This window comes from Falco biarmicus, chromosome Z, assembly GCF_023638135.1.
Source record: "Falco biarmicus isolate bFalBia1 chromosome Z, bFalBia1.pri, whole genome shotgun sequence".
Classification (NCBI taxonomy): domain Eukaryota; kingdom Metazoa; phylum Chordata; class Aves; order Falconiformes; family Falconidae; genus Falco; species Falco biarmicus.
Window position 1 is genome coordinate 2,918,510 of NC_079311.1, and position 26,750 is coordinate 2,945,259.

Sequence of the window (26,750 nt, forward strand, 5' to 3'; positions counted from 1 at the left end):
ATTACCAATAAAATGGTACTGAAATTTAGCTAAGAATACATTATGTTATTCATGTAAATAGTCTAAAAACAATTCCCAAGAAAAAACACTGCATACATAATGAATAAGTATAGCAGTTTAATTAAGAATAGAAAGTAGACTTTAAAAAGCCACTATTTCAAAAGGCATCCCTTTTAATACTGTTTATAGGCTGTTTACTCAGTATTCTGTAAGAAGCCTTATTATCCAATAATTTAATATTATATAGGAAAAGAGTTTGTTAGGAGATTACCTAGAAGAGATTTGTATTTCTAAGATGACAAACTAAGAAATAATATCCCCTTTCCTGGAATGCCTCCAAGATAAACGTGGTCAATGAAGCCACTAGATATCTGTGCCTTTTCCATTCCAGCTGTTTATAGAAGAGATGGAAGGTATTAGAGAACGTCATCCATATACCAAAATCCAAATCTTTTCACATTTTCCTTTCAAAAATAAAGCAAAAAATAAATGTTTGACTTCATTGTGAATAAAATCTTCTCATCTTATTTACAAAATGCCTAGACATCTGAAAAGTTACAGAATGACTCAGTAACTTTCAGGGATAACTACGTAAAGAGAACTATTCACAAAATGTTATAAGAACAGGCAAATGGGAAGTTACCTGTCAGTAACAGAGAAATGAGCACAACTCTGTTTACAAATTCATCTTGAAGTGTTAGACTGACGGCTGAGTAACAGCCAGGAGACCCTGCTGTGCTGACAATGTCTGTATTAAGCAACTCCAAATAAACGTGCACATAACAAAATTACATTGCAATCACCAAAGCCAAATTGTTTGATACTTTTGTTTCAATAAAGTAGCAATAGCAGTAAACTATGCTATTATTTATCCATAATGACTTATCACAAAACTCTAACACTATGTTATAAAAACTTAGAAATCTCAGTCTGAATTCCCAATAACCTTTTCATCCCATATCCTCAGTGCAAGTCAAAAAGCTCACATGACTCTGGAAACATCTTAATGCCTTTCTTGTCTAAGTGTCCCTATGTAAAATTTATTGTGACTTCAGATCCTTTTGCCTTAACATGGACCACAATATTGCAATGTTGGATGCTGGTCTGCTAATTTAACTGCAGTAGGATTGACAGAACAGGGGAACTCGTTTCTCAGCTTCTCTTGTGCAAGAGGACCTAATCTGAGCAAAACTAACAAGGAGGAATATGTGCACTTAACTACCGTATCTCTTCAGCAGGTGTGTATTTGCATCTAACAACATGAATAAGAATCAACTGCAGTTTGGAAAATGCAGCAGCTTGAGTTGAAGCTTTATATGTCTTTCAGGAGTTGTAAAGTTTAAATGAACAAGACTACCATCTACTTATAAGAAAATGAAATACCTTCCGTATCTGACCAAACTTGAGATTGTGTTATTCATATCGCAGCTCCTGGTGTTGTGAGAATTACGGGTCGCGACTCTCACACAATCGTTTGAAGGTGCTCCACCATGCATAAAAGATGCCAGTGGGGCTGAATCTGATTTTCCTCAGGCCCCTTCTCCAGTCGCAGAACAGTGCAGTCACTTCTCTGCTTCCCCAAGAGGAAACACTCATCTGCTTTACGTCCCTTACACATGGACGCTGCAGACTGCTGCATTTTTTGCTGTTCACAAAAATTACACGTCTCCTCAACTTTTAATACTGGTTAACTTGGCCAGCTCCCTACACAGTAAGCTGTCTTGGTGAATTTCTTGGGGTCTGCTTCTCCTTGCACTTTGCAGACAGCAAATCTCATTAGGTTAGATGATGGCTTTCCATATTGAACCAAACACCACTTTTAAAGTATATTAAAGTGTCTGAAAAGAGGACTCTCCATCACTAAATACTAATAATGAACAGCATCAAAAAACTAGTGTTTCAATTTTTAAATCTATTTGCAATTAATGCTACAGAGATTTAACTTCTTAGGTGAAGGGAAAAACATACTACACTTCATTAATAAACCATATTAATAAACCATATTTTCTTTCTAGCAGTTTTATTTGTATGTCTAAGACTAAATCAGAGCTTTTAAAGGACATCATGTAACTTGTGCCCCATTAACTTCAGAAGAGATGAGAATAGGCTGAACAGATTCCATCATGCGATTTGGGAAAGGAATTTAATTCCTGAGTATTTTCCACCTGACACTTTTTATCGAGGAAAAAACTTCCTATGTCTAAAAATGAACAAAACTCAATACTCACTCAAATTTGCACCTGATGGAAAAGTTAATGGTATTATGAAAAAAAATTTTGGAAGGACAAGGAGGTAAGAAAAAGAAGAGGAAGATGTTTCAGTAATCACAGCAAAATCCATATTCCACTTCCTGTATAGATGTTTTACTGCTATGCAGAAGAGAAAGGACACATTTTAGAAACACTGAAGAAAAAGAAAGAAACCTATCTGCATACAGTGGATGTAAGCATTCAAATTTGCTTTCAAAGTTAAAAGAATACTGGGGAATATTTTTCTTAGCAATATTTGCTTTTATTTAACTTTGATGTAATGAATTACAACACAGTTAATTTTTATGCTACCCCTGGGATGAAATTTCAAAACATGGATGGGTAAAATTGAACTGCACAAAAACAGAAGCAGTAATTATGAAATTAGGTTTCAGCAACAGCAGCATAAATGGGAATTTATATTATTATTAGAAGAATAGGTGCAATATTACATACTACACACTGAAACTGATCTTTGCTGAAGGCATACAATGTCACCATCAACTGTACAGACCTGCCAGCACAGGAAAATCATATTTATGGCTGAGCATTATCAACCAGATTTTTCTGGATCAGTAAGGGATGTAAATCTGTCCATCAGTTTTACAGGGTAAAAGTTCTGTGTGATACCTTTCTGTAAACAAACTTTCTAAGTAACTGCGCCAAAACAAGAGCTGGCCGAATGACATTTTGCATTAATACTAGAAAACAATCACAGATGCAAAGAAAAAGGGTTTAAATTGAGCATTTTTTCTAGGCAAAGTACTTGCAAATTTTTCAAGTCTTAACCCTACTCCACTTCAAAAACTCACTTGCACCCTTCTTGAGTCCAAATTTATGTACACCATGACAGAAACAAAGCCTTTCTTTCTCAGTATTGTGTTGTTGGGGAATTTTTCATATCTGCTCATGTCCTCACTTGTTTTTTGAAGCAGTGACACCCCTGAGTAAATAAGACTGGCCTCTGATCTCACAGGCAATGAACGACTGCCATTCCCAGGCGGAACCCTGAGGAGGCTTAGGAATCAGACCAAGTTGTGATGAACAACATGCTGCTCTTCCTTCCAACACAAGCAACAGGGCACTGGAGATATTCTGGATTTCTTCTAAGCCCTTGGATCACCTAATGGCATGCAACAAATGAGCATGGTGGTCGTCAGGGACCAAAATAGATGTAACCTACCAGCACTGCTCATTCCCCTCCTATGTAGCTCACACATGGCTGCACCAATGCCTGGAACAGGAGCTTTGCTGGACTCTCCTTCTGTCCAAAGCAGCAGGAGCTGTGAATCCTGTCTCAGTGGGAAGCTGATCACTGAACATATTACATTTCCTCCTCCTTATGAAAACTGCCGGTGGGAGCTTTGCTGAACCTGGAGATTTTAGTTCTTTTAGGGCTCCTGTAACCGTGTTTTGTTCCATTTTCTCTTTAGTTCGCATGGCTTTTCATCTTTCACAGCTTGGCCTGAATTCCAAGTGCAAATGAATCTCCAAAATGTGAATCTTCTTTCAAGCTTTCAACTCCTACAAGGTTTATGCCGTATTCACCTGTACTTCTACCCTGCAATCAGTTTGTGAACCATTGCAAACCTCAAGGCAGTTCCATTACGAGGAGTTTGCATGGCTCTAAGGGTGATTTCCCTATCATTGTTCATTCCTGTGTCTACCAAAGGGTAGCGGCCGACTAGACCAGGCTGACTCAGGTGGCAAACCACCTTCCATGATTCATCTACTTTGAAATAAGCTCCCTTTGTCTTATAAATACTAAGCCTTGGAATAAGGCGTTTTCCAGTTGGACTAGTACCTGAAACAGAACAAATGATCCTGTGACTTGGGAACTTGGTTGAGCCTATTGCAGCAGTGAATTGTTCTTTTCATGTGCTTATAACAATTATGCTTTTATTGAAGCTGTTTTTCCATACCTTTAAGGGGGTTTTTTTGGTCACACTAACTGGTGATTTGTTTTCAGCTTGCTTCTACTGGCTACAGCCAGGCTTTTATTTCTTTTATGGTACCAATTCCTTACCTGCAAATTATTTTTCATTCTGTGAGGACATAAAAAGAGAATGTGCATTATTGACCAGACCAGGAACTTAAGAGCTATAGAGGCTACTTTGAGAATAATGGTATGCTGTAATTTTTCTTTTAAACCTTAGAAATGCTGAAATATGCATTGTCATAGGCTTCGCCATGCATAAAAATGCACACAAAAGTTCTTCCAGCATAGGAACAGTGCATTATATTTATGAGTATTTTTTCTCCTCTACTTTTTGTGAATTTCTATGATTCTATGTCACTGAAAAGGTAGGGTTGTATTGCTCCCTGAGCAGGAATAACAGAGGTGGAAGACAGGAGAACTAATTCCTGAGCCAAACACAACATTTCTGCCTCTTTACTGAGGGTAATTGAGGGGTACCATGAGTCAAAAATGATACAATGCCTGCGGAAAGCAGATTAGTAGGTTTAGGTAAGGAAACATGGCAAAAAAATCACCACAACCAGGTGGTTCAAGCTAAAATGACATGTCACAAAGTGAGGTTGTAGATGCCTGAATATAGGGTTGAGTTCATTTTGTAGTTATTGACACAACCCACAAGGTACTATTATTGCACTAGATGACTTTTGTACTAAGGACATGATTAAATGTGTAAAATATGCCTGTTGGGTCCTAAGGGCTTGTCTGAATATTTTAGAATGGGTTTCTGTCAGGTGTCTGAGTAAAGATTGTATCCTCTACTGCCTAATCAAAGTAAGATACTGAGAAACAAATTTTCAAAGGGTTACGCTGATGTACAGTACAATTGCAGCATGGTGAAAACATACCCAGAGGCATTGGGCTAAGGACTTTGTTCCAACATCAAACACTGAGAGATCAGTCTCATTTTCCTATTGTGTTGAAAGGAAGAACTACAATTGTCATCTGTTGAGCCTAATTTTGCACACCTTTGCATCTTACACAGGATGCCTGGACAAAGAAGGTCTGCAGTGGAAGGGCCAGAGTCTGCTTTTGATTGAAGATTCAATATTAGAAATGTTAGGGTTTGCTTAATATTTCTTGCTAGGTCATTGAAATGCCTGGAAGAACATTCCAATGTTAACAATGTGTTCTGTCATTTCTGTAACATTTTCTGCTTCTTTGCACTTTCATACCAATACACTACACAGAAATGCTAGCCAGACAATATTCCCAGAATGGTGTAGTCTCAGCAAACCTCGTTAGTTTCAGCAAGAGATTCAAGATGGGTTTTGTCCAATGTGAATATAGAAATTGCGTTCCATCCATGATTAACTGAAATAGTTAAAAATGTATATAAAGCATCATCAGCCTTACTACTGACAAAAGTTTTAGCCTGTTTTTCAGCATTTACTTAACCTCGGGTTTTATTCTTATAGCATCCTAAAAAAGGTCATATTTACCTAGGCTGAGTTTAAGTCACGGATTTAAGTCACACCTAACATGTTAAAGTTCCCTCTTGCACTTTCAAAATGTACTGCTAATGTTTCTGTTCTAAGATATTTCTCTAATGCGGGGAGCTCATAAATCAAGTATTACTATTAAATTTATATTAAATAGATACATTTCTTTTAGGCACAATTTTTTTTTCAATTCTTCCTTTTGTCTGAGGTTGACCACACATTATTCTTTGAACCAGCAAGGACATCATATGGATGATAAGATAACTACCCTGAGTACAATAAAAAAAGTGAGCTGATTTCTCTCAGGGTAATATTTGTGCATATATATAGATATATACGCCTACACACACACATATGTACCTATAAAATCTCCTTAAATTTTCCATGCAATTCCCGAACTTGTAAGCTAAATAATGACAAACAGGAATATATATATTTACTGAATTTTTATTTGTTGTATCTTTGGCAAATTAGCTGAGAATTCTAGCTTCTAGATTTTATGATCTTTGCAGAGAAACAAACCAAGAAAAACACAAAAGTTCAATTCTTCCACTTGCCTTAAACTTGAATTAAAGAACAGTTTCTAGTATCTTGGTTAAACTGTGGACTAATTAACATTTTTAACTGGTATTAGGCCCTCATTTCATGTCCAGGCTCTGCCCCCTGCCATTCCTTTCCAGCAGCCCAGTATTTGTGGGGCCATGAAGTTCACTGGACCAGGGAACTTACCTCCTTCATTAATTACCTTTTTCATTTCCTGGTTCAGTTTTTGCAAGGACAACAAGGCAAATGGGTAAACCAGCAGCTCTGAATGAGCAGCCGCAAAAGCAGCAAGATGGGCAAAGAGCTGAAGCAAGGCTCCTCCTGGCAGCAGCAGGGCTGGTTTGTGTTAGTTTTCAAGGAATTGTTACTTTACGGTATGATGCAATGGAAAACAGGAATATGGGCTGTTTGTCTCAATTCCCTAACAAAAACAGAGAGTGTCTTTGGAAATTTCTGGAAATTTAAGGCAATTACAAGATCTTACCTATTTAATAAATGGGAAAAACAGCAACAGGAAACCTGTCTGGTTTCAGTTTAAGGTCTGTCTACTCTGATCCACAGGTCATCTAGAAATCTCTCAGGTTTAGCATGTGCCTGAACAGGATTCCAGTACATACTGGGAAGATGAATAAAAATGGGACAGAAACTCCAATATAAAAGAATAAATTATTTGTGTACTAATGAATGCACATATTCTTCTTTTGTGGGTGATTATAATGCCCATACTTAAATACCGCAATCTGTATTTCTAGAAACTACAATTATTTCTATAGTTCATTTTTCTCCCTAATGAAAGTTGAAAACCTGAATCAACTGATTAAACATGAAAGTTTGGTAGGTATCATCATAAATAATTGACAACTTGAACTATAGAGCAATTTCAAGAACACAAGAGAAAAATGGGTATGTTTGGCCAGTTTTGTTTTACAGAAATTCGCTGCGTTTAATACAACACCAGTATTTCAGATCATAAAACTGTCAGATATTGAAAACAACCAAAAATCTGCTTAAAACCAAACTTCATGTCAGATTATTCATAGAATTAGTCAAACTGGTATTTCAGGCTGTAGAAAATTTAGATTCTCCTAAACCTCATTTGAAGAGAATCTAATAGTAATCACTAATTTAGGGAACTCAAGTTCATGTTGGCTCCTGTCAAACAAAGTGACTCACAGTGGCTTACTACATGCTTTAAGCCACAACATAAAAAAATCTTATGCATTTAAACCTAGGTTCCCCAGCAGGTAATCTGAAGATGAGGAATGGCTGTAATGGGATCATGTTTACCATTCAACAATAGTCCAGTGCTTAACAGCTTAATTTTAATAGGGCATTCTCATGAGCTGAATTCACCAGAAACCCTGTTACCAGGTTTATTAATTTAAGAAAATGGTTAAGTTCTGATTCCTATCTATATTTTGAAAACACAGACTTACTGGATGACAGATTTTAGCCAGACATAATGATTCCCATGAAAACATAGCTTTTAACTGTTTCATAAATTGTTTTATTTTGCCTGTGCGCTTTGTATGTCCTCATCCTGTGGTGTTTGTTTTGCACGGGGGTTTTTTGAACCTAAGTGTGGAAGCTTTCTGATTCCCGAGTCCTGAGCCAGGGCTTATGAGAGCTGGAGCGAGGGAAGGTAGAAACTCACTGAAGACTTGAGCATCAAGCAGAGGATCTCAAACGACAAGCACCCGAAGCAAAAAAGTCCTGGCAAGTGAGGATACTGCCTTGAAAACACTTGTAAGTGAAAATAAAAGAAGAAGATATAGCCTCTTGAAAAAATACTGTGAAACTCTTTATTTCTCCTGCACTGCAGGTCATGCAAGCTGCAGGTATCCCGTATTCCTGGGGAAAATTTTGAAAGAAATGAAAGTCTAAAATCACAGTGCACCAGAATGACACCACCTAGTTTGGAAGTATCAGGTTGCATGTAAGCAGAAGCCTTGAAAGTCTCTTTATGGCTACATCTGTCAGATCTTTAGATAATTTCAAAGTAAAAATGACACTGAAAGAAGGGGCGTTTTCATTTAAATAAAATAACGCCACTTTGATTTCCACAGAGAGGAAGGCAGAAGACAACCAAGTGCAGGATAAACACATTAGTGTACTAAAATGTAAAGCACAGGAACCAAATGAAAATAATGTGAAGGTACACTGCCTAGCAGGATTTCTGACATGCTAGACAAGCTAAATTGGTGCACTTGCTCCGAATGCAGTCCTCCTACATATGGGCATGTTGAATACACACAGAAAAGGAGGGGAAGGGCCACAGCATATATAAAAAATATTTACAGTGACTAATCTGATCTATATCTTTAAAAATAAAGCATGAGAAAATTTGCCATATGCTTTAATGGCAGCAACTGCTGGCAACTGGCAAAACACAGCTCCAAAATGCGTGATGGTGAAATTGTAATGTGTCCACTGTATGGTACCATCTGCTAGATGGAAAAAAAAAAAAAAAGTGATCAAAAATTACCTGTGGAACTCCTCACAAATTACTGCAATCCACAACCCATGTTGCTCATGGGAGATTTAACAATGCAGATTCATACTGAATAATGCAAACAGTCTGATACTGATGGAAGTGGCTCCCTGTGGCCTGCAAGAGTTTTGTCATCCAGAAAGCAAAAACTTCAACCCCCAGAGAATCTGCCTTGGAAGCAGCACTTATTTATAGACAATCCAAGACTAAGGAAAAATGTAATGGAGGTAATCACAACTGATAGCTTGAATTCAGCACAAAAGCTAGCAATAGGTTTGGAGCGTGCAAGAACAGGAGATGCATCAAGGAAATGCTGATGCCTTAAGAAATCTGGAAAATATTATGGAATTAATATAGTATAGCTTTGGCTTTCAGAGCATAGGAAAGGTGCTCCCTTTCCATTCTGTGTTTACTAAACATCCGTAGGCAAATTTTCTAATTATCAGATCCTCGGTGAAATGTCTCAACAGGTTGATAAGCTTACTCCAGAACAATTGAATGTGCTTTGAAGCTGCCAGTGCTCTTGCACTCCCCATTACTTTGACTTCACCTCATCCTGTGCTTTCCAGCAATGAGAAGCAGCTGGTGTAAGCATCATTTATGCCTAAAGACAGTAGTAGCTAACAAGAAAGAAAGGAGACCGAATTTAAGCCTCTCCAGAAAAAAAAATGAGAGGTCAGGCCAATGCTTCAAAATTGCAAGGTTACATTAAAAAAAGCAGAAGACGACCCCAGAGGAGCAGAAGCACTGTTGGGGTGTGAAACACATCAGCTGGCCAGGAGGTCAGCTCCATGTCTTCTGAGAACTTTACTTCACAGCTGAGCCCTTAGAAAGCAACTCCAAACCTCATCCATGTCAGAAGGAGACTCAGAAGATGGTCAATGTGTTCCAGATACGGTTCCAAGCTCATTAGGCATTTTACTACTTAGCTGCAGACAAGCCTTTCCCTCTCACTTCAGCTGCGCTAGGTACTAGCAGAGGCTCCGGGGACTAGACGAAAGGATTTTGAGTGGGTGTCCCACAAGGCTTGCAGGACCTGAGTGTAACACAACAGTTGTCTCACACCTGGAAAGTGCTAGAGATGAAATGGTAGGGAATTATTTAGGAGATTAACTAAGAGAAATTAATTACTGTGGAATTAAATGACAGAATTTTAAAAAGAGAGAAACCTTAGTGGGACCATCAGGAAAAACAGTCTGACATAAACTCCTTCAACCTGATGAGTAACACGACAAGTTATTATTACAAAGCATTGGTATTTGGGATATACCAAAGTAGACACACTATTAGAAAGTGATCCCGGAGAACAGGCTTGCATGATGGACTGCATGATGTATTTTTGCCTTTTTTAGTATCGATCTAGGAAAGTTCACATATTTTGTGACGTGGATTAGCAATCTCTGAGCTTTGTGAGGTAATACTGAGACAGCAATCAGTAATTTACATAATTAGGTAGCAGTATTTAATTACATGATTACTGTAAATATGTGTAAAACTAATGGTGTAGCTGGAATGTAATTACTACTTGTAATTACATAATTAGGTACGATGACATAACTAAATTTCTCATGAAATAAAAGATATTTACATGCCCAGCTGCAGGAACCAGCACAGTGCACAATTATATTGGCATAAAAAGGAAAAGTTACCATTTTAATGCTGGCTGTGCTAAAGCTAGCTGAAAAGCAGATGAATGCTCAAAGTTTGTGAACTGTGCCACAGTACTAGAAGAATGCATTGATTTTCCTGAACAGAGGTAGCTCAGTGATTACAGTCAGTGCAAACATTATTGCCATCCTTAATTATCTGTTATTTATTGATAACTCGTCATATGTTCAGCTGAATAACATGAGTATAAAGAGTGGTATAAGAGAAGTATTCAACTATCTACGTTGTGTGGCATTTTATAACTACTGATTTAAGTAATATATTACTTTTCTTTTACGTCTTGAAAGCACATCTGATTTCACACTCCTGCCATGATACTACCCCGCAGACACCAGGCTGGTGGTGCCCCCATATGTGGGTCCCTGCCCAGCTGAAGTACAGAACAGAAGCTTTTTACCACTGCGCTCCAGTGCTGCATTGCGGTGCCCTACCATTTAACCACACCATAGAATCACAGAATGGTTTGGGTTGGAAACAACCTCAAAGACCATCCAGCCCACCACCCTGCCCCAGGCAGGGACACACACTCCCCCCAGCCCAGGCTGCCCCCAGCCCCGTCCAGCCTGGCCTTGAGCCCCCCAGGGACGGGGCACCCACAGCTGCTCTGGGCAGCCTGGGCCATCTCACCACCCTCACCGTACAGAATTCCTTCTCAATATCTAATCTAAACCCACCCTCTTCCAGTTTGAAACTGTTACCCCTCATCCTATCGCTACACTCTCGCCATCTCTCCTGTCAGCCCCATTAGGTGCTGGAAGGTCTCCTTGGAGCTGTCTCTTCTCCAGGCTGGACAACCCCAGCTCTCTCAGCCTGTACACATTTTGCAGCTGACAAATTAATAGTTACTGCAAAGCACATTTTAAAGCTCACTGTCCTTGATCTCTGCCCCAAAACAATTTGACTGTTGTATCATAGTTGTAAAATTAAAAAAGTTTTATCATAATTGTAAAAATTCTTCAACACTCAATGGAATTATCCTTTCAAATAACTTAGTGTTCTTCTCTATGGGCTAGATGATGGAGTCCTGGGTCACAGCTTTCAGCATTCTTCTACAGAAGCATCTCCAGAAAGATCGTCTGACTGGCTTACTGTTGCAAATCCCCAAAGTATGACCCAGGAAGACAGACTGTAGAAATGTATTTTGCAATTCGCTAATGCTTTACTGACATTAGCAGAATTCTTTCACTGTTTCAGTACACTGGAAATTTCTATTTTTTGTACACATATACTTTCTGTTATATGCTCTCCAAAACAGAACTATGCATGTGCATATATATACAAACGCACACATAAAATCAAATCCAGTATAATATATAATGTATACAACTTCACACACAAAGTTCATTTTTGCATTTAATTACCTATACAGCTATACAAATAAATATGAAAAAACAGGCGATGATCCAGAAAATCCAATACTAACTTCAAGTAATATGTCTGACCACCCCAATTCTAGCAAAACAGGAGACTAGTTTTATGTGGTCTATAATCTGAGCAATGCCCATGATGCGGCCAAAAAACCAGAACGGGTAAACTCTGAAGAGATGGAGGAGATTCCTGGTAGAACTCCACATGGTATTTCAATTGTGCCTTGTAAGGAAATATATGAAGTGATTCACCAGCAATTTTTACAGAAAATTTTAATAGATGTTCATTTTTTACAAATTCTTTCTGGTAGCCATACAGGCCTTAATGTTTCTCAAAGCAAATCTTAATGTTTGATTTCTCTTTAGAATTATAAACATGTTACGTATGTCTCAAAAATTAGGCACAAAAGAAGATGCCTCAAATCTCCTGCAGGTTGCATATATAAATCTGAGAATTCACTGAGGCTTCGTAAAAAAATTCCCAGCTAGTCATTTGTGGTTATTGGTCTATGTTGTTTTCTTCTCCATATTTCCCCATGCATCCATAATGTGAAAACAGAAAAATTAATCAGATTCTTCAGCTTTGTTATGGTGTCACTTATTTAGTATTCAATATGTAGCATTTTTTTAAAAATATTATTTTTCCTGCTACATATGGTAGCAGATCTTCGTTGAACTAGAAATTTCCTTTCTTGAATGTGGATGACTTTAGTATCTGAGGTATTTTAAATGTAGTATCTAACACTACAAATGCTAATACACAAATATTTTCCTTTTTTCCCTTAAATTACCAGGCCTGACATATCATGGCACTCTATTAGCTTTTTCCACCACACCACCCTATTAGCATCCTTTGCTCAACTAAAACACACTGGCTTCTTCTCTGCGGTATTTTCAATCCATGAGCCTCTAACACGTTATTGATGTTCAGTTAAGGTATATTGCATTTCGTACCATAGCAGTTTATTCTGTTTTTGTTATTTTGGTCTTCAAGATTCCCTAGTCTTTCTTACGTGAAGAACTCCTTTGTAGTAACAGCTTTAGGCATCTGACCTGTATAGTGCATTCATAGTTAATGTTATTGGTAAAATCATGTAAGATTTCTCCCATGACAGAACTTGGAGGAACTCCACTAATGATTTCTCTGTAAACAAGAGGTCCAACTTTTAGAGATCTGTCACAGAGAGTAACATATATTTTCACCCCACTTTTACACTTGTTGGTATCTGCTAATTACTGTTGAGGACAGGATACTTGGTGAGACGAACCCCTAGCCTGAATCAGTTTTTGTATTTTCTACTTTAGACTACTTACTACTCCTTGTTTGACTCTTAGATAATAACTTTGCATTTAGCAAATGTTTCCACCATAGCAGATGCTTTACTTGAATGCATGACAGGTTTGGTCTCTTAATTTTCCTCCATTTTGAAAAGAATAAGGTGGCTATTTTGAGCATTATGTATTTGTAGACTACAGAAATATTTCCATAGTATACTACGGTCTTTTCTGCAAAAGAAAATATTATTTTATTTTAAAAAGTGGATGTAAAACCATGGAATACTTACTTTGTTGGCAGTTTCTTCCCATAAATTCACCTGGACATTCACAAGAATAGTTGGCAACGAGATCTGTACAGATTCCACCATTCTTGCAGGGTTCAGCTTCACATTCATTTACATCTGCAGAAAGCACACGAGACAGCATCGGGATTAGCAAAGAGAAATTGTACAAGCAGTAGGCACTTGTTTTAAAGCACTAAACCACAACATAGTTACACAAATGACTTTAGAAGACATGCATTCTTTTGCCCAGCAAACGTACTCAATAAAAGATGTGATTCAGCAGGGCTTGTTTTAGGAAAAAAACAAAGCAATTTAATATAAATTTAGCTAGTTTCATACACCTACTGAAGTTTTTCTATGTCACAGCATACAACAGAATTTGAAATTTTGCTCAGTGATTTTCACTGTAACTTCCAGAGGACATCAGGGCCACAAGTCACAGTCTGGCCTTAAATAAACAAATTCAATTAGTTCTAACAGAGTACTCATTAGTGATCCTTGCAACTTCAAGTAATATAGCTACTTCTTTATCAACAGATGTCAGTTACAAATGCTTTTCAGTTCATCTTAATTCATTAAACATCTAATTGACAAGGTTGTTTAACCGTCTAAAAAATTCCCTTTCTGTGCATGAGTTAGCGGGCAAATTGAAATTAATAGCTTGATCTAGAAGCTTGCAAATTTTATTAAATTCAAAGGACAGAAAAGGTGGTTAATTTCATTTGAGTTTCCCTTTTCCAGTACACTGCCAAATGCTGCAAGAATACTATTGTCCAGTCTTTTTCAGGGTAGTAACCTTCACGTATAATACCAGATTCTTTTTCTCAAAAGCAATGTTGCATTTTTCAGTCATCATAAATAGGCAGATGAAGGATAACAATACCTCATAGTTAAAATTCTCTGTCTCTGCATTTATTTTTCTTTTGTATGGAGTAGAAACATATGGATTTTATATATCATTATCTCAAAGGGCTGCATCAATGCATGCTGTTAAATGTTTAAAAGACGGTAGCCCATGCTAGCTTTATTAAGAGTTGAAGTCCTGTTGCACTAGACACTGGAAAGAACAAACAGAAAAGCGCTCGGTTTTGCTTAAGTGCATATTCATTTTGGATACAGTTGCTGATAAAGTGCACAGGATAGCACAGAGATAAATTCAAATGAGAAGACTCTTAACAGAGATGAACCAGTTGCACACACTGGTGAGCAAAATGCCCTGCAAATTGAAGTAATACTCCTCACTGTTGTGTTGAATCTGCTTCTGTCCCCAAAATGCAAACCTGGTTTGTGGTGGCATATATAAAAGAGATGCTGTATAAATGTCTGAACCTGATACAATAAAGCTTGTGCAGAATAAGCAGAATTCAGCTCTGTCAAGAAAGTTCCTTGATTTCTGGTAGTTGAGTATGTAACTTTTGTACACTTAATTTGATTTTTCACATTAACTAGGAATCTATGTACAAAAATTCAGTGTTTTAATACACAGCTTTCCTACATCTAATTGACGTTGTGATGTCTCCAGGGAAGTCTGCACCTCCATTCTTTTTTCCAAATCTAAAAAGCCATGTAGCTTTTAAGTTCTGTCTCTAACGTATGTAAGGCAGGTTGAACACTGGCTGAATGGCTGGGCCCAGAGAGCGTTGATCAGTGGTGAGAAGTCTAACTGGAGGCCAGTAACTATCACTTCCAGAGCCAGTACTGGTCAGATCCTGTTCAGCATCTTCGTTGATGATCTGGATGATGGGGTAGAGGGCACCCTCACCAATTTTGCTGATGACACAAAACTGGGAGGAGAGGTTGATACATCAAATGGGTATTGCTGCCATCCAGAGGGACCACAGCAGGCTGAAGAAATGGACTAAACAGGAGCCTCATGAGGTTCAACAAGGGGAAGTGCAAAGTCCTACCTCTGTTCCTGGGGAGGAACAGCCCCATGCACAAGTACACCCTGGCAAGCTGAGCAGATGGAAGCAGCTTGGCTGCTTGCCCTGGTGGACAAGAAGTTGACCATAAGACAACAATGCACCCTCAGGGCAAAGAAGGCCAACAGTGCCCTGGGCTATATTAGGTGGAGGATTACCAGCAAGCTGAGGGATGTGATCCTTAGTGTCTACTCAGCACCGGGGGTGGCCACACGTAGAGTGCTGTATCCAGCTTTGGGCTCTCCAGTATGAGATGGACATGGGCATTCTGGAGAGAGTCCAACAAAGGGCCACTAAGATGATTAAGGGACTGAGGCACCTTGTCTATGAGGAAAGGCAGAGAGAACTGGCACTGTTTAGCTAAAAGAGCAGGAGGGTCAGGAGGAAATTCATCAATCTATATAAATACCTGAAGATAGAGCCAGGCTCTTTTCAGTCACGGTCAGTGACAGGACAAGGCAATGGGCACAAATGGAAACACAGGACATTCCGTCTCAGCATCAGAAAACACTTACTTACTGTGAGGATGACCGAGCAGTGGCCATACATTGCCCAGAGTGTTTTTGGAGTCTCCACCCTTGCAGATATCAAAAAAACCATTTGGACATAGTCCTGGGCAACCAGCTCTAGGTGGCCCTCCTTGAGCAGGAGGGAGTGGACCAGATGACCTCCAGAGCTCTCTTTTACCCTCAGACCCTTCTGTGAGTCTGTGATTACCTTCCTGCTGCTGTGAACAGAAATTCAGGGACAGACTTTCAGCTAAATGGGGAGGGCTAGTTTAAGTTCTTTGAACCAGGAAAAATTCAGATTTTTATACTAAAATGGATGATGGTTACTGATCTTTGAGCTTCTTTTCAATCCCTCATGTCTTACTATTTGTTGCCTATAAAGATACGATATATTGGACTAATACAAATTGACAGGGTTAACTGAATTTCTGTCTATCGAAGAGGAAGAAGAGGAGTAACAGCTTAGTGTGTGAGAAAAAACCTGCCAAGGGAAATGACCAGAGAGCAGACCTGCTCAATTCTAAATTCTTTATATGTATTTATAAAATTTAACAAGATTCTTCTGCTCCCTGTTTGGCTTTTAAAGTAAAGTCCATTAACCTTACATTTTCATCATGTTATTCATCATTTTAATGAAGGCTAACATATTTGTAGGAAAAAAGTATCAGAATCAGTGTGAGCTGAAAAACATTAAATGAACACACGAACTGCCTCTTACTTGGTGAAATAAAGGTAGTAATTTATCCTCTTAAAAGCCTTTCTGTGTAAAGATAATACCTTCTTAAGATATTTAAATTTTTCTAATCTGCCATTCCTATTGAAATATGTAGGAAAAAATGCAGAGCTTTCCAGCATATTTCATATTGTCTACGCAATTATGTAAAAAACAGATTGAACCTTAAGTACCAGATACTTTTAAAGCAATCCTCATATTCTATCCCTATGGAGCAATTAGCTATGATCAGTGCAGAAAGATGGACGGTTTTTATTATTATCTTTGTTACTTGGATCCTACAGTGATTTTGTTCCAGTAATTTGAGAACCTTTAGTCCTATCAGTTCAAACAAATATGTCATATTTGATGAATGAGGAAAGACTAGCTCATTGTAGCATCATGTTTGAAACCAGAACAGACGTTTAGTTGGAAAGATAATGAACTGAACTGTTTTAAAGAAAGAAGCATAAGTTCTACAGAATTATTTAATTTACTATTCATTATTTCATTTGATTGAATGTGCAGATGTAGAATATTTAATTAAAAGTGGTTCCTGCAAATTGTTGTCAGATTTTGTTCAACTTCGTAGATGCGCCAATTATGCCACTGAACTTTACACCAGCTGGTGTGTTTCTTCTGAAACAAATATATTCCCTTTTAAACTTTGTCATATTGTCAGGATTAGAAGTAAATTTGAAGAGAAATTTTAAAATACCAGAGTTTCTGGAGTAGTTGCTCCTAAAGACAATACAGGCTCCTAAAGGAAAGCTCTCTGTATGTTGTCAGATACGAATTCCTCACTGACTATGCAATCAACCTACCTATGCGAGAAGGATGTGCTTTTAATGTAAATTAACTAATACAAAGTAAAATCACTGTAGGTTGCTCACGATTTGTCAGGTAAGCTTAGGTTTTCTGCCAGGTCAGATTTTGAAGTGTAGTTCAGATCTTATGCATTGCAATAACTAAAACACAGACAGCTGGGTGCAACCACAGAATTCAGAGTTCCTCACACAGGGACCTAGTAAGACTGTTAAATACTGAGTGAAATGGGGTCCTGAAAAGGTTTAAGTGCCAGTACAGGAAAAGCCTGTGTTTCTAAATAGTGTCCAGGTTAGCTAAATGTAAAAGAGCAACTAGAAAAAAAACCACAAACCCCACAAACCCAACCCCCTTCAAGCCCAATCCCCCAAGATTTCTCCACTGAAGATGGATTCTGAAAATGATAGTGGTGCAGAAACGAGCAAACTCTGACCATTTTCTGAAAACAGATTTTCCTTGAATAATAGCTTGAAGGGCTATGACAGTTGGTTAGGAAGTAAAGGTTACGCTAAGGTTTCTTTTTATGCTGAATATGATTAAATTTACATTTCCTACCTCCTATGATCAAACCATAACTACAAAGCTATTAAGCACACTTCTGTTTGAAGCACAGTAATTTGTTCAAAGAACAAAAAAATTGTTATATTACATAGTGAACTGGAGAATTTGTTATATTACATAGTGAACTGGAGAATCATCGTGAGGCAGAGTTCTGGGATTTTGTCCACCTTTCTGGATTATATATATATGTGTGTGTATGTGTGTGTGTGTATATATATAAATAAAAATTTATATTTTTATATATAAATCCTCTAAGTATTTAATAAACCATGAATAAAACCTAGAATTGTAGTTTCTAACATAATATAATTAAAAATACATAATTCTCATTCTGGACTTTACTGGTTAAAGTCACATGTGTTTTCCTGAAAAATTACCCCACATGAAATGGGTATATGAATCATGTAACTGTTATAAACAAAAATTTAACAATTACTTCCAGTGATTGGAGTTCTTCAGCAAGCTACTTGGTGTAAACCTGACTTTTTGTGACAAAGGGACTGATAAGCTTAGTCACTTGTCTTTGCTGACGCAGCTTGCATTTTGGCTGCAAATGAACACCAGTGTCGTGTTCCTGTCCCCTGCACGCTTGTTCTTTACGCATCCCAAATTCCTGGTGCCTGCCACCTGAACCCTTGTTTCTCATCCAGGAATACCTTTCGCAGTAAAGACTTCCTGAAGTTCCCTCCTGCTGGCAAGCACATTCTTTCCTTATCCATTGATTTTGCACTTATTTTGGCTTCCTGATCACACTTGGTCTGCTCATCTCAACTTTAAGTCATGTTCTTGATCTATCTTCCATCTTGATGGAACGGTTGGCCCATCACAGCTGCAGTATCTAGGTTCAAGCATCTCTATTGAAAGTCAGCTTGGTTCTTATTAGAAGCATTGATTAGACATAATCCAGTTATGCCCTACTAAAATAGAAAATATTTTTTTTCCATAATAAAGTCAATGTAATATATAGAAAATAGATGAGGACACATCAACTGGTTATAAACTCTGTATCATATCTGGTTTCTAGGAAGACTCACAGCTATACACTGAATAAAGATCAAGTCACAATTTGAGAACCATGACACCCTTCCCTGCACCCAATTACCCCATTACATTTTTTTTAAAAAAAGAAGACTGAAAAACTTAGAAGCTCCTCTACCAAGTTCTACTTTTTAAAGAAGTTGTTGATAACTAATAGCATGTTCGAATACCTCCACATTTGGAAACTGCTAAAGCACAAAGTGGAGAAACGTATAGTATGGAATAATTATCTTTTAGCTGGAGCCTAGTCTAGGCTTTTCTTGTAGTCGCTTGATGGTTCTCGAATAGATTTTTTAAAATGCATTCTCCATATTTTTTTCTTTATTGTATATTGATCCTGTAAGATTTAATTACATGGGTAAGTACGGTATTGGTAAAGACCAAACAACATGTATGATCTTGCTTGCAGAACTTTGTAATAGTCTGTTATTGTTTAGACACGGGCTTTCAGATGTTCAAACTCTTCATTATTACTTTCCTAACAAATACCATGAAAGTCATGCTATATACTCTTTTCTGTTATTAGCGATTTGTGCCAATTTGCTCAAGTACCGTATTTTTTTAATGAGACATTAAATGGTAAAGCTCCATTGAAAACAATAAATTTATATCAGTTTTATTTGGTAAAGAATCTGACTTAAGAGAATCAATAGAATTTAACATGGCTATCTTAACAGTGACCTACTTAGTTAAATGACAAAATTTGAAGGATAACAGCAATTCATGTATAGACTGGACACATCTCCATTAAAAATAGGAGACTTTTAGTAAAAATATTTACCAAAAAAACCCACCCCAAAATCCTCATGACAATGTTCTGTCTCATATTCCTGTGGTTCACTAAAACAATCTTAAATTGTAAAGGCCTCCTAAACGAAGACAACCTTATTTTTTTTCTAAAAAGCTAAATATATATAAAAAAATTGCATTTAAACAGAATGAATAAGAATTGCCAGAAAGTTTGCAAGCACCTTCAATTTTTAATTAAAAGATACAGAAGAGATAAGTAAGTACCATGGTAACAATTCATTTTATTATTGTTAATTACCGGTTTAAGAAAGTTTCTAGCCTGTTTCTGAAGAACTTTTTGGCTGTGATTAATGTAAACAGAAAATAACTGTGACTTCAGCTATAACTGTTCCTTGATTTAACCAGGATTACACAAAAACAAGGATTAATATACTACTGGTACAACCACATTGTGAAACCTGAGCATATTCCCATGAAATCTGGGAATTTAGTATGTATTATTAAATCTGAACTGGTTGTATTCAATGTATATTCAACAAAGGACAGACGTCTGTTAAAATTCAGTGATTTGATTGCTTTTTCAGAGCTAGTTTCCTGACCACAGAAGGCTGTAAAAATGCTGTGCCAAATAACCTGCAGGAAACCTCAGCTATAATGTCATACTGCAGTGATTCACTCTTCAGACATCCTTATTATCTGCTCTTCAAAAAGAGCAGAAAACAGCTTTACACTTGAGATGAACATGTGAAAGTAAAAGCCTCTTGCTCCCCGCCCTCAGAGGCCAAACATTGTATTACCTCTACTATCATTATTTTTTATAAAGTTTTCCTTTTCCTGCAAGTATTTGGTACAACATACTGTGGTAAATGTCCTCCAGAATAATCTGTCACAGAGCTGCCTATTAGAATTTTTCCTAAACTGTTTAGTATAAACATTTCAGGTAGTAGTATTCTATTAAGAGGAGAGTAAGTCAGGTAAAAGAGTTACTAAAGTTGTGTTCTGAACCCAAAAGCGGCATTCTAAATAAGCAAGCCAAGGTAATAAAAATAATTTCTAGACAGTAAGTCAGAACTTTTGGCTTGACTAGGCGTGAATTTTTGAGAAACACTGATTACCAGCAATACACATTAATGTCTAAACAGATAACAAAAACAATTTGGAGAAGAGTTCAGTTGCTCCTACCTAGAGCTCTGTCAGGAAATGCCTCTTAAGCATCCTTTCCAACATAACAGTCTTGCCTTTCAAAGCAATTTTATGTCCTCTTAGGCTTTAATTGATACTTTTTGATAAATAAATACTAATTGATACTTTTTAATTATGTCTCTAACAAGCCCTCTTTAAGAAAAACTAAAAGAAAGAAAGAGAAAAATAGAGGACTTTAAGCTACCTGCAAAAACTGATCTTTTCCCTAAGTTTGGAAAAAATCAAGTGTTATTTCCCATCCTAGTGCTTTCTGAAATAATTTTAGTCCAACTTGTTTCAAGAAAAATTGGAATACGTAGCTATGATTCTGTTTACTTTGACCTGTAAAGAAATCCAAGTTCTGAGAAACCGACAATCAAAGAATATCTTCAAGATTTTTTAAATGGCATTTTCTTAAATTTAAGGTGGTAAGTACAATCTTTAATTTTGATGAAGCAGCATTGTTTATTACGAGTAATTTCTTTCCCCACCAGTTCATTTATCATCTTTTCCACCTATAATTTACAGTTCTGTTCAAAGCAGTGCTGTTATAGTATCAGTGAATCAGTTGTAGCAACTACCTGTAAAATCACATTTTAAAATAGATTTATTATCTATAGCATTGTTCTAGCTTTTTTCATGTTCTATACTGGCATTTCCCCTATGCAACTGTCACTTAAACATAAATTTCCAAAGCCAATTTAAAGTTTACAAGTCATTTATGAATACATGTCTATACAATAGCAACTATAACCACAGTTTTCAGATTAACTGTAGAAGTATTAGAAAAATAGTAATAAAAATCAATATCAAGAAAAAGAGCCATTTAAATATTTTGCAGAATACGGTTCTTGTTTTGGCACTTTGAATTAAGGCTAGGGATAAAAAAAAAAATATTAGTCAATTTACAAATTGCTAGGAACCCACAGGGACAACCTCTATGAACACTGCAAAGTTTATACATCACTCCAATATAGACATTTAGCATTTTATATGCTATGCACATTTTATAATGTGCAGGTTTTCCAGCAAGAGACCAAATATTAATTATTTCTGTATTTTTACGCTCCAAAACTTGTTTTCCCTCGTTTTCCTTCAAAACTATTGGAAACTATGTAAAAGAATGGTGAGATCAGAGAATTAATTTCATAAAAGTCTAATGGGAGCTTCTAAAGACACCATAAAAGGTGCCCGTTGACTTCAAGGGATTTTGAGCAGATTCTAAAAATAAGGTAGGGCCCTGCAGCAATCTTTGCTGCAGTAACCATACATCTTGTTGCATTCACAGCAATATTTGTGGCTTTATTTTCATACATGTTTGTGTATTTTGACAATACTTTTTTATCCATCTTTCTGTTTTGAAAACTGCCATAAAATAAATTATTAAACTATTGATCTAATCATATAATGAAAGTGGAATCTGCATAGGTTCTTACTGCCTGTCTTGCAAAATTTTTATCTTTTAGTCATAGCCACTTAAAACTTATTACAGTTTTCTCTGCGGAGTCACACTTCCAACACGGGACTACGTCCGTATTTCTTGATCTTGTATTTACCTGTTTAAATGCATATTTAACAGCTTTTCGTCTGAGGTAGTTTAAATTTAATAGAATTTTTCAATAGCATTTCCAAGACCTTTCTTAATAGTTTTAAAAGAGTTGGTGCTTTAAAAGTTTTTATATAAATTGAAGCAGATTTTTCATTTTTAATTACTTTTAATGTATACTGGCATGAAAACCTTTGTCCCATTAAGAAACTTACCATTTAATTGTACACTGTTAAAGCATGTCTTCAGGGCAACAATTCCTATCATTTCCAATGAACCTTATTAAAATAATTGGCTATTTATGTAACAAGCATTTGACAAATCATTTTAACTGTAGTTGAGGAAAAAAAACTTTATTAAAAAGTGAATCAACTTGTGAATAATTTTTTATTACAAGCAATGCTCCAAAAATCTCAATTGCATGAGTAAACTTAAATTACCCAGCATTAGACTATAACCTCTAGCTGGATAATTTGTTAAAATAGCGTAGGTGGGCTCAAGGCAGGAAGTCCAATTATTTTCAGAGCAAGTTTGAACACAGAGCAGTAAATTAGCATATTTCCCTTCCATATCCCAAAATAATTGTATTCTTTCAAAATGCGGTTGTTTATGCATTTCAGAATAGAGTGAGCGCAGGGATATATCTTTTTCACATGAGTACAGTTATGGCATGTTTTTTGAAAAATGTTATTAGACCAACAAGTCCTGGAGGACATGATGATGGATGTTCTAAAATGACTAAAACAGATGGTTATATTTGTTCACATGTCTGTATTTGATATACACAGGGTGAAGTGTATTCCTTTATGGCCAATCTATATACATCTAATTTAAGCACTCATAATAAGTTGTCTGTGGGACTTCAGTGCACTTACGTTGCAAAAATGCATATAAATGTGCCGCGTAAAGGTAATTTCTACTCTTTGCTAATACCTTTCAAATTCATTCTCCTAGTTGCTTATAAATATATGCATATTTTACTGTTTATGAAACTTATTTTTAGATTTAATTACAGAAATAATCTAGCAGTGTAAACAGAAGAATGGGTTAGGTGTTTTGGCACAGTTCTGTAACCTTTTCCCCTGTAGTGGCTGCGGAGTACCACTTTTTATTACATTTAACACACATGGACACGTATTAGTTTAAGAGCACATTTATAAATTACCTAAGAGTTACAGATGATTAATAAATGAATGAACAGCTTAATACATGATTAACGAAATGTCTATTCCTCACCATTGCAAATCACTATGTTCATCATAGCCATAGATATATCCTTAGTCCTATAAGGATTATACATTTCCTTATAGTATAGGTACACAAACATAAGAGCAAGAGGAAAGACCTGAGGAACTACAGGTCAGTCAGTGTCACCTCAGTCCCCAGGAAGGTGATGAAGAAAGCTGTGCTTCCCATTCCATGAAAGACAAGATGGTGATGCAAAGTCACCAGCATGCCTTTATGAGGGAGAAACAATGCTTGACCAGTCTGATAGCCCACCACAGTGAGGTGACTGGTCAGTGGATGGGGGTGAGCAGTGAATGCTGTTTACCTGAACCTCAGGAAGACTTTTAACACTGCCTCCCATCGCATCCTTTTAGGCAGGCTAACAGTGTGCAGGTTAGATAAGTGGACAGTGAGGTGGATTAAGAACTGGCCGAATGGCTGGGTCCAGAGGATGCTGATTAGCTAGGAAATGTCCAGTTGGAAGCAGAGCACTGGTGGTTCATCCCATGTGTCAACACAGGGGCCAACGCTTTAGCATCTTCATTAACAACCCAGACACTGGAACATCATTGCTAAGTTTTGTGATGAGAAAACTTTGAGGAGTGGGTTGTGCTGCCATCCAGGGGGACCTCAACAGGCTGGAGAAATGGGCTGAACAGACACCTCATGAAGTTCAACAAGGGGAAGTGCAAAGTCCTACCTCTGTTCCTGGGTAGGAACAACCCTGTGCACCAGTACACACTAGGGGGCTGACCAGATGGAAAATAGCATGGCAGAAAGAGACCTGGGGGCGGACCAGAAGTTGACCATGCACCCTTATGGTGAAGAAGGGCAACAGCTTCCTGGGCTGCATTAGGCAGAGCATTGCCAGCAGGTCAGGGGAGGCAAGCCTTCCCATCTACTCAGCACTGGGAAGACACAAAATCACAGAATGGTTTGGTTGGAAGGGACCTTCACAGATCATCTAGATCCAGCCCCCCATGTTTCACTCAATCAGGTTTCTCAAAGCCCCATCCAGCCTAACCCTGAATGCTTCCAGGCACGTGGCATCTGGAGTGCTGTGCCCAGTGCTGGACTTCCCAGTACAAAAAAGGTGGTCTTTCTGGAGTCAGAGCAGTGCAGGGCCATGGTGACTAGGACTGGAGTATCTGACCTACAAGGAGATGCTGAGAGAGCTGAGATTGCTCAGTCGGCAGAAGGGAAGGCTTGAGGGAATCTTACCCACATGTATCAATATCTGATGGAAGGGAGTAAAAACAAAAGAACCAGACTCTCCTCAGTGGTGCCCACTGACCAGACAAGAGTCAATGCGCTCTGCTTAAAATACAGAAAACTCCATCTGAACACAGTTACTTGCAGTGAAAGTGGTCAAACACTGGAGAGAGGTTGTGAAGTTTCAATCTGTCAAATATTCAAAACTTGAGTGAACACTGTCCTGGGCTACCTGCTCTGGCTGATGCTGCTTGAGGATGGGAGTTGGACCAGCTGATCTCCAGATGTCCCTTCCAACACAAACAATTTTGTGATTCTGTGATATATGTATATGGTATATACGCCATGTATATAGTATGCATTATTTGTGGCAAATAAACTTATCTGCTAACCACTTATCAATTATTTTATCTTTTGGAATATGGTAATTTCTTGTCTCCCCTGCAAAGGTGAAGATGAACACCACATCTCCCTCCCCATAAAAGATGTAAAATGTGTATAAAGTAGTTTTCTCACATCACCCATGACTGTCTTGTACAGGAAGGGAAGTATTTATTGCATTGACTTCTGTCTCCGTCTGACTGACAGCTCTATTATCTCAGGGCACATACACCCTGGTTGCTCTTCATGATTCACAGGGAGTTATATGTCCTGCACTAAAAACACCTCTCAGAACTGGAACTTGTATTTACAGCAGCTGGCACAGGCAATGTCACCTTTGCTTGATGATCACATCAAATAAGACCTATCCAAATAGGTTTATGCATTTTCCACAGCTATGTTTAGCAGCTAAGGAATTGCCTTCCAGTCTATACATATAATCTGTACCATAACTTAGGGCCATGGGCAGTAATCCCTGTAACAATCTCTACTATTGCTGGTAAACGGGAGGAGGTTGTTCCTCTCTGTTATTGCACTGAAATAATGAAGTCAGAAATAAATACTGTAAACTCTGAATTTGAGATTCACCTTTCACTTTTTTCCTAATTTTGGTGTACATCTTCAGCAGTATTATTCTGAAGCTGCCTTAAATATTAAGTATGACTGAGAAAGAAAACAGAAAGGACAAGGAAAAAGCAGACTAATTTCTTTCTAACAATGAAAACTACTGGTGTGGAAGAGAATATTGCTTTTAAATAAACTCTAAAAACTACATGAGAGTAATGATTGTATGCATAAACAGCTCTGATAGATACATGAAAGGATCACACAGAATACATTTTCAGAACCAGATGCCTTACTGACTTGTGTAGAGGATAAAATGAAATCTGACACGATTACAAAACTTACCTATTATTTGCAGGTAAATAGCAATTTAAATTCTCTTTTATGGTGTAATGCATACACATCTGGACCACAGAACGTCAATTCACTGCTAAGGCTTTTTGTAAGGGGGCACGAATGGTATCATTTTTGCTCATTCATGGCCAAGGACAGATCCCAGCAGAAGCCCTTCTGAGATAATAAGCAACCAGTGAAGCCCTGTGCACTTGGGCAGAAAAGTATCACAGTAAGAACTAATAAGCTCCTCTGGAAAGCCTTAGGAGTATGTATGTTTTTATTAACAGCTGTTACCAAAAGAGGCTGTATCAGTTTCAGCATTACATCTAATCTGTTAGAGACGCAGAGCTGCCAATTCCGCCTTATTTGTCCCCGTGTGCTCCTGTCTCCCCACTTCCCTAGGACCTAGCACTGGCTACATTCAGTGACCTGATCCCACCAAAAATCCCTTCTTGTGGTCAGCTTGTACACTTCCAGGCAAGCCTGCTAAGATGATTTAGGCTGAAGTCTGATGGGGATATATTCTCAGGGAAGATGGGCATCATTGCTATTAGCAGTATCAGGTAATCACACCAGAAGATTTAACAAAATTCAGGCCAGATCATAAGACGGCAGAAAACCAAGTGCCTCTCATGATATCAGGCATTAACAAGTCATAAGAAAAGGATGAAAACAAGATCTATTAATT

The 26,750-nt window shown here is 37.5% G+C and overlaps 1 protein-coding gene across 2 annotated transcripts in view; it reads right to left on the reverse strand.

Annotated features, from left to right (window-relative positions):
- The window catches only part of EDIL3 (EGF like repeats and discoidin domains 3), a 256,888-nt gene that overhangs the window by 94,020 nt on the left and 136,118 nt on the right, over nucleotides 1-26,750 (reverse strand). For both annotated transcript variants that reach the window (XM_056325649.1, XM_056325648.1), the window contains one exon: nucleotides 13,301-13,414. In XM_056325649.1, coding sequence (XP_056181624.1) covers nucleotides 13,301-13,414 — 114 coding nt within the window. The remainder of the gene's footprint in view (nucleotides 1-13,300; nucleotides 13,415-26,750) is intronic.